The sequence below is a fragment of the Topomyia yanbarensis genome, chromosome 2 (genome assembly GCF_030247195.1).
Source record: "Topomyia yanbarensis strain Yona2022 chromosome 2, ASM3024719v1, whole genome shotgun sequence".
Lineage (NCBI taxonomy): Eukaryota > Metazoa > Arthropoda > Insecta > Diptera > Culicidae > Topomyia > Topomyia yanbarensis.
The window spans coordinates 152,361,678-152,373,760 of record NC_080671.1 but is presented as its reverse complement, the minus strand read 5'-3'; the positions used below and the strand labels follow the sequence as shown (position 1 = coordinate 152,373,760).

Sequence of the window (12,083 nt, the reverse complement as noted above, 5' to 3'; positions counted from 1 at the left end):
TTCTCTGCTGTTATCATTGTCGTCGGTTGCCAGTGAGCCCAAATACATGAATTCGTCGACCATCTCGATTTCGTCACCGTCAAAACTACGGTGGGAGGTTCACATTGTCGTCTCTAGAACCTCTTCCTTTCATGTATTTTGTCTTCGAAACGTTGATGGCAAGACCAATCATGCTGGCTTCAGCTTTCAGTCTTTGAGCATATGTTTCATTCAAAATTCAATAGAGATACGAATAGTTTAAATATCGCACGTGGAATGTCTCTTTTGAAAATTTTCATCGTCAAACTTTCATATTACCCAGTTAAGCCAAATATTGTTCGGATATAGCCATGAATTTCCTTAATTATAGTGTAGATACAGGCTTTGAATACAATTGAATTAAAATTGAGTTGATGTAGCAGCAGACAAAAAATAGTTTTGTTTTCTCAAACCTTCGCAATTACAATTAATAAATACACTCAGGTTTTTTTTACGCGGGGGATACGAGCCGCGTAAATGAAAACCGCGTAAATGAAAACCGCGTAAATTTCAAAATCCGCGTAAATGAAAACCGCGTAAATTTCAAAATCCGCGTAAATGAAAACCGCGTAAATTTCAAAATCCGCGTAAATGAAAACCGCGTAAATTTCAAAATCCGCGTAAATGAAAACCGCGTAAATTTCAAAATCCGCGTAAATGAAGACCACTTAAATTTAAGAATCCGCGATAAAGGGAACCTCATTGATGGATACCGCGTAAATTCCAAAATCCGCGTAAATGAAAACCGCGTAAATTTCAAAAACCGCGTAAATGAAAACCGCGTAAATTTCAAAAACCGCGTAAATGAAAACCGCGTAAATTTCAAAATCCGCGTAAATGAAAACCGCGTAAATTTCAAAATCCGCGTAAAAAAAAACCGCGTAAAAAAATACCGCGCAAAAAAAAACCGCGTAAAAAAAAACTTGAGTGTATTTCAGATTGGCAGATTATCACACAACTTAGAAATAGATACAGAAATAGCTAGATAGATGCGATAGAAGAGAGACAGAGAGAGAAAGAGAGAGAGCGAGAGAGAGAGTGAGATGGGGGGGCGTGTGAGGAATGGCAAATGATGGTTAATGCAGTGACATTATTTTTATAGGTATACTATTATGATATATTGATTTATTTCATTATTGTCATAATTAATGTGAGTAGTAATTTTTGCGCCATAACCAGTATACCATCCAACATTTACCTCATGATTGAACGCAATGCCTAATCCAAGCAATATATACTAAAACTCACTGTTTCTTTATCGACACATTATTTTGTGTTTGAAGTGAACTTATATATTGATTTTTGAGAAATAGTTAATATATTATAAAGGTAATTCACAAAATGTTCCCAACATCGAATTCCTTGAATCACGTAGATGTGTTTTCATACCCCGATATTCAAAATCGGTTTAGTTTTGCCCCTAAAACACCGGTAAAGCAATACTCTGTATGAAACAATCTCATTTTTAGTTAGTGGAAATTGGTAAGCGACGACTAAAAATACAAAATGTTTAATATCTCCACCGATCGTGCACAGATTTTGACAATCTATAGCTTGTTAGAAAGGTATTTTAACAAGCTTTCTGTTTATGTGCAGTTTGTTGGACAGAATTGTAATGTTCAAAAGTTATTTGCAAAAAACCTGCTGTGTTTTGACAAAATCGCCCATACCTCAGAAAGTAAACAACATATCGAAAATCAAAAATAATATTGTCAAATGGCAACGTTAGGCCTTTAATTTGAAACTAATTTCATTAAGATCGGTTCAGCCATTGCTGAGATAATTACATGACATTTTGTACATACATACATACACACATACACACATACACACACACATACAGACATAGTCTCAATTTGTCGAGCTGAGTCGATTGGTATATAAGACTCGGCCCTCCGGGCCTCGGAAAACGTTTTCAAAGTTTGAGCGAATCCTATACATTTCTTTTGTAAGAAATGTAAAAAGATATCGGTTCAGCCTAGCGTATGAAATTTCATACATTGAACTACCAGCAGAATTTTCGCAATTGTTCACCAAATTCTTCCATTTTTTCGCACTGAGAATTAGTGATTTAGAAGAGAAAATTAATAATATGTATTGTTCATACTTTGGTTTGAATTTTGTCCAATTTTGACATTCGAGAACACAATTAAATTTTGCAAAAAAAATTATTGAGCAAGCACATTATAAACTAGAGGGTATTAATTAACGTTTACATAAGACCAGAAGTTTGATAACGCCTTTATTGTATAACAAGTGTGATCCAGAAATGTGTTGTTTTTGCGTATGAAATTTCATACGCTAGGATATAATGGGTTAAAAATACCTGGGAAGAAGTTTCTCCAAATATCAAGTGTACCAGATGTTACTTCTCCGTATTGTAACAGGCATTTTGCAATTAACTCAGAAGAATACATGATGATACTTGGGTCACGTAACCTTACCTTTATACAGGGTGTTTGGTTCATGGTTGAGAACCTCTCGAGGGATGATTGTCATATTTGGAGAAAAAAATCGTTCTACACATACCATGAAATCTCAACCGTTACTAAGTTATAGAACTTTTTGTGTTAAAAACTTAGTTGTCTTAAAATAGCTCTAACTCAAAAAAAAAACTTTGTATTTCAAATCTTTTAGATCCATTGGATAGCTGAGAAAATTTTCCTCTGAAAAATGTCCTCAAATGTTTCAGCTAATGAGGTTAAGTGATCTTTTTACAGTAATTTATTTAAAATTTAACAATTTTGATCGATTTTCCGTTCAGTTCGCGAAAATCTTAATAGTTAACATAACCATTTTAATAATTTAAATTATCAGTCTTGAAGAGTTGTATAATTTGGTCTTTGACATGATACACTTATCTTGTCTTGTTTTCATGTGTTTAGGTTATTGAACTTGGATATTTTTATCTCATATTCACTAATACTAGCTCTTATTGAAATAGTATGGCATTTACTGTACCTTTTCTTATTTTTATTCGAAAGCCAGAAAAAAATTCTCAGAAAAAAATGTATTAATACCTTTCAGTTAAGTGAATTTAGTATTCTTTTAGAAGTTAATTAATTTAAAGTTAGTGTTATTATTAGCATTTTCGTTAATTTTTTAAAATAGTAAATAATAAACTTCACCATTATTATCATGTAATTAATGCATCTCAGCAATTTTTCATTTGACTTCATTCAATTATCTCTTTTAGTTTTGAAGCAAAATCATTTTTATCTTCTCGTTTCATATGCAAAAACAACGATTTCGAACCCACTACATTTGTGATGAGGTCATGCTGTGTTAACTATTAAATTGCAGCGAAGTGAAAAGCGATAGGGATAAAGTGTCAAATAACAAGTTGTAGAGAATATTAAGGGGCACCAAATGAACAATAGTGACGATAAATTTAGTTGATTATTAATTAAAATAATTACAAAACTCTCCAAAAACAGAAATTTTGAGTTATTTTACTAGTAAAAAGTCATTTAGTACACTTAACTAAAAGATATCTGTACATACATCGAAAGAAAATTTTCTCAGCTTTCCAATGAAGCCCTGGTGATGGCGACATAAAGCATGTTTTTTAGATTAGTGTCTTTTAAGAACTTGCAAGTCAATTACAGGAAAAATTTAGAAGTGAAATTACAAGGAAACGAGAAGAGATAGGAATATTATGTTGAAGGACAAATTATGAATCGTCCTCAAACCCAACTTTTGGATAATAGATATTGCTATAATCATAATTCATTATTTTGAGAAAATTAACAAAAACCTCATCAAATCACTAACTTTTAACTACTTTACAACTAAAAGGTAATTAAAACTAATTAACTGAAAGATATGAGAACATTATTCACTAGAAAATTTTCTCACCTTTCCAGTGGATCTAAAAGAATTAAAATACGAGGTATACTTTTTGAGTTAGAGGTGTTTTACGATAAACAAGTTTTCTTACACAAAAAGTTCAATAACTGTAACGGTTGAGATTTGATGGTATGTGTAGAACGATTTTTTTCTCCAAATATGACAGTAAATCACCCCTAGAGAGATTCTTAACCATGAACCAAACACCCTGTATAGTAATTTTGTATATACACAGGAATCTCAGTCCCAACGTTGTCACTTTTAACCACGTGTTATAATTTGTTTTGCAAAACCGAATCGTTCAGCTTGCGCTAGCATGAGGCATGATATTAGTACTGCATTGCGAAGATGGTGATACTGAAGGTACGCGACTTCCGCAAGTCTAAGCTGCAGTTCCACCTTCAAAAGGTACTCCACTTCACAAAAACACTCGACCGTATTGAACAAAATTTAAAGTCAACGATCGCGGCGTCGGGTTTATTTAGTTTTTGTTCTAAGCAAGATGAGGGGTAATCTGCGATGTCACAGTTTTTGTTTCACAGTCGGCTGTTTTTATTTCATTTTAGCACGTACTGGCTACGACTGTGCATTCGTTTTCTTCGCTGATGACTGTTGGATCTGGGTATTCTCTCACGTTGGATAATTCGTATTGATTCTTATTGTAGTAGATGATTCTCAACGGGAACAAGTCTTCCGCTGTATGACGCCTCTTACTGTACTGATACACCCAAAATCCGACGGGTATGATTCTATTACTTTTGGATAAGATTCTATTGTCTTTTCGGTAATAGAGCACGGAATTCTGCCAAAATTCAGACTGGGATCTGCCCCAATATTGGCAGAATCCAGCCAGAATTACGCATTTTTAATGGGTAGGTTGGATAGTGAAATAAAAATTATAGGTACTTCCCGGATCCGGCATAGTTCCCGATATGGACCAGTTCTCGGATCCGGACCAGTTCCCAAACCCGGATCAGCACCCGGATCCAGACCAGTTCCTGGATCTCTGATCCGGACCAGTCCCTGGATCAAGCCCATCCCCTTTACCAGGTCCGGACCTGAACCAGACCCAAACCTGGTGCTTAGATCCAGACAAGTGTCTGGATCCAGACCCTCGGTTCGGATGCGTGGATCCAAACCGTAGGTCTTGCTTCCCGTACATGACGGGAAGGACTGTGCATGTTTTGTGCAGTCTTTACCTTGCTGTTGACGTCCGTGATAGAAAAGAAATTTCAATTTAACACCGACAGAAATACCCCGCCACTATCCCGAGCAGGGTTGCCAAAATTAAATCTGTATTTTTATCCTAAAAAATCTTTTCATCTGTGTTTACTCTTCGAAAAATCTATGTCGATATCTGTATCGAATCAGTTGAGTCGTGTAACCTTTTGCTGGATTATCTATCGAAGATATTTATTCCTGTTGTTTAAATCAGTCAAGCAAGGACCTGTTTACATTTTTGTAAAAAAACAATACAAATCGTTCTGATATATGATACATCCAGAAACTTGAACTTTACCGATGTGCAAAATGGAAAAATAATTTTCTTCTTCATTTAATGACTTTTGTTGATGTGTAATGTTATATACATTAAGTCGACCAATGTAGCTGTCATATTTTCGGACAAAGAATCAAGACTTAACAAACTCACAGAGCGTTTCTGGAAGTAGGCTTCAGCCAGGCGTTTGCTGGGTGCTAACCTGAGTGTACTACAAACCTTTACCTTTCAGAATGAGCTACCACTCTCGAATGTGAAGATATATTTTGATTAGGCTGTGCACGCAGCCGAAGTAGACATAAATAATGACTTACTGTGAGCCGTGTGAAGCAATGTTTGTAAACACGGCTCACAGTAAAAGTCATTTTTAAGTCGACTTCGTCAGCGTGCACAGCCTAATATAGAGGGCTAAGCTGAGAAAGACAAAGAGGAAGTATTACTGAAACTGTAAACAATATTTCTAAAAATAGTTTTTGTAACATTCTCAAAAATCTGTATATCTGTACATACACGCAAAAATCTGTATATCTGCACATACAGATTCTTGGTCTGAAAATGGCTGAAAAATCTGTATAAATACAGATTATTCTATATTTTTGGTAACCCTGATCCCGAGTCGGTTTTTTTTTTTCTGACTGTGCTTTGAAGCTAGCCTAGTGTGAGCCGATCTTTGAATATGGAATACGTCGTGTAGAGAAAATCGAAATTCGTCTTTATCCACATCCTTTTTGCTTCGCATGATACGCTATACAATGGCAAGCGAAATGCTACACACTTCCAGAGAATCCGACGCGTTAATATTTCGACATAGATCTGTCATTTAGGCTTAAAACGCAAATGTAAACAAACTGCGTTTTCGCTATTATGACATTATGCGACAAAAATACTAAAAGATTGAGGTGAAAATTAGTTAAAATGGTTTTTAGTTCGATTTATAATTAAAGAAAACAAAACGGCGAAACATGCATTTTCTTCGAAATTTCGACTTAGGCCCTTCTTCTCATATGGAATATAAAGACTAAACTTAAATTTTTAGACAGAACCGGGGCGTACGGTTATTATTCACAAAATTATTCTTTAAACGGCAGTTCTATTATATAAATGATAAGCAATATCTACTATGATCATGTCTACTCGAAAGTTATTGTACATAAACATTCGAATATTTCGATATTTTCATGAAATTTGAAGAAAAGATGCACGCGCCCTTTCATTTGCATTGGGTTTCTATGCGCCCATTTGCTGAGCCCTATTAAAAAGTATACTGTCAAGCTCGGCCATTTACCCAGCCCTACCCAGCAAGACAGAGTCAGTTTAGCCCATTTACCGCGCCCTGCTGCAAATTATGTTAATGGTTTAGCCCTTACGCAAATGGTGGTTGCTGAAGGGTGAAATCACGACTGGAATGCAAATTGGGCGTAAGCATTTTTTTAGTTTCTACCCACTAAAAGCACATAGGAATTAAATTCTTTGTTATATTGTCATAAGGTTTAACCAAAGATGCTTCAGGGAAAACATGATCATAAAGTAATTTATACCTACAATAAAAACTACATTTAGATTTTGCTCCATTTGAGTACATTGCGACTTAGGCCCTAATGAAAGATCTGTGTCGATTTATTCTATATTATGCCTTGCAGGATAATCGCTCGATATGCAATTATATGAAAGCTCAATTCAGATAGGCGCGTGACAGCCGCCTATGCAAATTAATAGGAAGGTTTTTCCTTAGAGCTTTCGAAAAGCACACAGGAGGCAGACACATAAACAAACAAAGAAAGAGAATACCCTCTACATTTATTTCTAATAGAGACTGCTTCTCACTCCTATAGTTCGCTTATGTTCGACTGTCTCATTGGTTAGTGACTCCACTGAAATCGGCTTGCGGAGCAACTGCGGCTGTATTTGATGCGCCTTTCGGACGCACGCAATGTGAGATTTTATTATAAGCGCGACAATAAGAATTGATGAAACATGAGTGCGACGCAGAGAAGATTTGAATGTGTTGGTATTGCCGCTTGGGGAATTTTTTGTTGCGACCGTATTAGTATTAAACGTCTTGCTATTAGAGCATTTTTTTCTTATTACCGTAACAGTATTACGGTGGAGTTTTTGGTGTACGTGATAATACGAGCTTGGGTTTGTTGCTCAAGTGTCTCGGTAGTCATGATTCCTGACGATGCGACGTAAATAAACATGGTGAAACCTTTTGTCTCAGCTAAGCACTTTAACAATATCAGTACTGCCTTCATTGTATGAAAAAATTGACTATAGGTGACCGAAAGTTAAAGCTCCCTTTGTATTCTGAACAGGGGCGGATCCAGAAAAAAATAGTAAATGTTTTAACTAAAATATTCTCTACCTCGAAGCATACAGGACCTACAAAGTTTGCATCTTCAGAAGATATGTTTAAAATGATAAGACCTACAACTTCTTCGAAGACATCACATTTCTATCTAGCTTCATTAAAAAGTTGATAACAGCGCCGCCCTAGCGACTGAATTCCGAAATAGTGTGATTCAACCAAATAAAGCGCTAATACAGCAACTCTTCCGAAGACACCATAACTCTATAGCGAAAGATAATAATTGATTCCACGTTTTTATAACTTTCCGACCACAATGTACCATTTTTCTCTTAATTCCTTATTGCTCGGTCAACTTTCAATGTAAAGACATGATATCTTTACTGGAATTTTCGCAAAAAATATGCTCATAACATACATTTGTGCAAGAAATATATATTAGATAAAAAATTGCCATACATAGCAAGTGTATGAGCGACCCTTACCCTCAGGAACGACTGTTTGAGCCGAAACGTCAACGTACAATGCAATCCAACTAAAAACAGTATTTGAAGCTTATTTTCATGTGTCGCAAAGATTAAAACGGCCAGGCCACTGTGAAGAGTTGGGTTTGAAGTTGTTTCAAAATTAGACGGTAATTAAATTATTCCTTTAGTGAATAATTTAATTAAGAAACGAGGACAACCGTACCGACCGTTTCAGTTTAAAGGGGATATAACAAGTCGTTGGGAGGGACTTGGCTAAGAAGGTTAGTGTTTCTCCTTTGGTCCTTTGGGATGGGACAGAGGTATTTACACCTTGCCCTGGCTAATAAGCATAGGATAAATCGCATTTACTCGCTCTTTAAGGTTCAAGAAACCCTTTTTGAGCATGTGGAAGAATCGAACGCTAAGCAGTATGTGTAGGAAAAACTGTGTGCAGCTCTACCACCGGTACATCCATATAAAAACCTTTCACAACACCAAAAGAAGAACATCAGTCGGCCCATAAGACAATCACCACTCAAATTATGCAAAATAGTTTATGGAAAAAAAACATTGGTCGAGCGGAATGGTGCTTATGAAAAAATGGCTGTAGTTTTTTTCATTACGCAGTGGTGTGGCATGCCCCAGCAGTGTGGTAGTGTGACAAAAAATCACAGCCACCACTTCAAAAGCACCATTCAGCTAGGTCGATAGCCTTTCAGCAACTATTTGGCACAATCCGAATCGCGACGATACAACAAATCGACCGATATTCAATTCCTCCTACGCACACTACCAAGTGCTCAACTTTGACACACGCTCAAAAAGGTCTCTTGAGCCTTAACTACTGGGAAGCAATAGGATGCAGCACCTGAAGAACCTGAAAGTATAGTCGAAAACTGTTGCTGCATTCACTCGTTCTTCTCTGGTAATAAACTAAACAAAAGCGGTCTTCTCTGTTCTGGCATTGGCTGAAGAGTATAGTAACAAGAAGCAGTTTATTAATCAATATCAATATCACTTGCAATCATTGTGACGCGAATTATATTAGGACACCAATACAGGAGCAGTTTCGTCATTACTTTGTAATGACACCTTCAAGGATAGCACAAAAGGTGCTGAAAGAGCCTCCATGTTGCATCATGGCCGATTTTTGAAGCACAGTTTTTATTCCAACAGATGTAAAAAAACTTTCCGAAATCAACGATTAATCCATAATAAGCGACGAATTTATCCTTGACACCGCAAACTCGAACAACCAGACAATAACCCCAATCATCCGCAGGACACTTGTTTACATCGCAGGATCGACCAGCAAAGAAAACCGTTTTGATATTACCAAAAAAACAAATTTTGAGCTTTTGTAATCCTGATCCAAATGATTTATAAATAAAATGAAAAAATCTCACCGGAAAATCCATGTTACATTTGGAGCAATATTTTGTAGTCTATCATCTGTCTTCTGTACACTCGCTCTTAGGTCAATGTTCCTCTTCATTGATCCATGCCATCAGCAGCGACCTGGGTGCCAAGCTTCAACTCAAAAATCGATCCATCCTCTGTCATCAAGTGTATCAGATAACGACAACGAACAACACAAGTTGACACTGATCAGTACTGGTTCACTAGCGACATTTCGTAGAAATTATAAAAAGGACGAATAGTAATCAACGAACATTAATTTGCAGAAATAATTATTGAAAAATTGACGTGAGCGAAAAAAACAAAATTTGCGTTCGACGCGTATGGCTACTACGATCGCACTCGAGTTCACTGATATGTGAGCTGTAACACAAAATTTACTGATTGCGAATCGAATGACTAGATTTTCTTAAAATCTCGGAAAACGAACGAGAAAACTAGAATTTCCATAAGACTGGTGGGGTTAGTCTCTTTTGGAAGCCAGCTACTATTGGGGTTACCCCCATGGTCAACTTTGACTGCTAATAGCAAAAAATCTACAAATTTGTTTCAAAATTCTTAAATGGCAGTACACGTGGATTACATAGATCTATCAAATAATGCAAAAATGTCGATTTCGGAAAAATGTGGCTTAGTCCCTTTTGGACGCCAGCCATTCAAATGTGTTGTATTCGAGTAGATACTAGATCACATGAATAGTTCATTTAACTTTTATTTTTTTATAACACCGTGTTATAAGCGATCAAAACCTAACCGTCTTTCGTATTTTTTTCATTTTTGAAGAATTTTGCACTACATCGAAAACAAAGACGTAGTTTCACATCAATTTTTTTATTAAGCTTGATATTAAGCCCAACAAAAATTTCACATGCGCCTTCTGGGAAACAAAAATTCCATTGCGTCATCTTCCAACTGTTGATCGTCGATTATTTCAGGAGCATCGATCCCCACCAGGACGTCCTTTTCTACACGACACGGTGGTTCGTCACATAGGATAAACGAATCGTCTCCACTTCCGTTTCCGCTCCCATCCGGATAACAAGCATCAGGATCACGCATTTCCGGATTGACGCAGTCTTGATGGGGGAAACTGAAATACGTTCCAGGGGCACACGGTCGTACCATCTCCACCCAAACACGCGATTCAAGTGGAACACACTGACAGTAGAACTGTGGCTCTATGTGGCACCAAAGAGTCTTTATCTGAGGATGAGTAATGCATTCAGACGCAATGCAGCCCGCCGTATCAGGTAGTGGAGTTTCCTGGGCCAGTGCGAAGATAAACAGTGGCACTAGAATCAGTAGAGCTGTGGAAAGAATGAAGTTTCAATTGAGATTGCAGGATTTTTTTTCATTTCACCTTCAAACTTCATTGTACGAATTTGTGTTTATTTCGCAGATAGTATCCTCATCGGCTAAGCCTTGAATTAATACTAAGCGTGGCACGTATGCCGAACTTGATTGTTCGAGGTTTATGAAAAGAACCATTATCAACTGCAATCGGGTGCAGTCTGCTTTCACTGATAGTAAAGTATTATGAATGCTCAACTAATATTCCCGCACATCCAGTGCAACGCTGATATACCTATCTAATCGCTCGATGACGATTAATCAATAACCCATAAAATAACCTGATAATCAACCATTTTTGAAAGATTATTAAATCCGGGAAATGTCAATAGCATTATTTGTTAATGATTGAAGAGAGGAAAAGTAAATTTTGACTACGACCGGAACTCAGTGTAAGTTCATCAGGCCAATTCTTGGGAGTCAGTAGCATCGTAGCACAAGCATTGAAATTATCATGCACAAAAATGGTAGATTTGATTTTCATATTGCACTACACCAGTGCGCAGTGGTCAAAATATGCAAATCCACGTTTTTCAATTATTTTGTGGCTGATGAGGCAAATGTCCATCTCATAATTTGGGGCAGCTCGGATATCGATCGTGTTACACCGAATCGATGGAATACTTAAGTAGCGCAAAGCTACATATACTAAATGTAAGAAATCGCCCAAAATTTGGACGATCTCGCAGAGAAGAGGTGTTAGATGTAACTCTCTGCGCTGACAGTATTTCACATGAGTTGGCAAACTGGCTCGTACCTAACGAGCTCGAACCGCCGATATCCGATAATAAGTACAAACGTCTTTGATCATTTAAACGTTTAGATGTAACACCCTCTTCTGGTTCTACTGTGTACTAAGTCGTTACTGATTCGATGTCGTGTGATCAGTGATGTACCGATGGGAAAAATTCCATCTTCCCGGGTTTTTATTTTTGGGTTTTAACCGGGTTTTTTCCCAAATCATTTTAACCCAGACGAAATATGGGTTTTTTCGTTTTATCGAATGTATAATGTTCATTTATTTTTTTTATCCTTTCGGCAATCGCGCTAGTGCACTGAGTGCACGCTGCTCTGAAAATCTAGCGAAATCGTCTTAAGGCACCAGCGGCTGCTCATTCAGTGGGCTATAAGCGCGACTTCCGGAGGGTTAAAGAATCTTGCATTTACATTTGAGAGA

At 36.9% G+C, this 12,083-nt stretch overlaps 1 protein-coding gene across 1 annotated transcript; it reads right to left on the bottom strand.

Annotated features, from left to right (window-relative positions):
* Nucleotides 1–10,271: 10,271 nt before the first annotated feature.
* LOC131681776 (uncharacterized) lies at nt 10,272–11,067 on the bottom strand. Its single transcript, XM_058962808.1, has 2 exons — nt 10,917–11,067; nt 10,272–10,863 (listed from the first exon to the last, which is right to left on the bottom strand). The coding sequence occupies exons 1-2, from the start codon at nt 10,927–10,929 to the stop codon at nt 10,421–10,423; spliced, it is 456 nt and encodes a 151-aa protein (XP_058818791.1). The 5' UTR covers nt 10,930–11,067; the 3' UTR covers nt 10,272–10,420.
* Between the last annotated feature and the right edge of the window lie 1,016 nt (nt 11,068–12,083).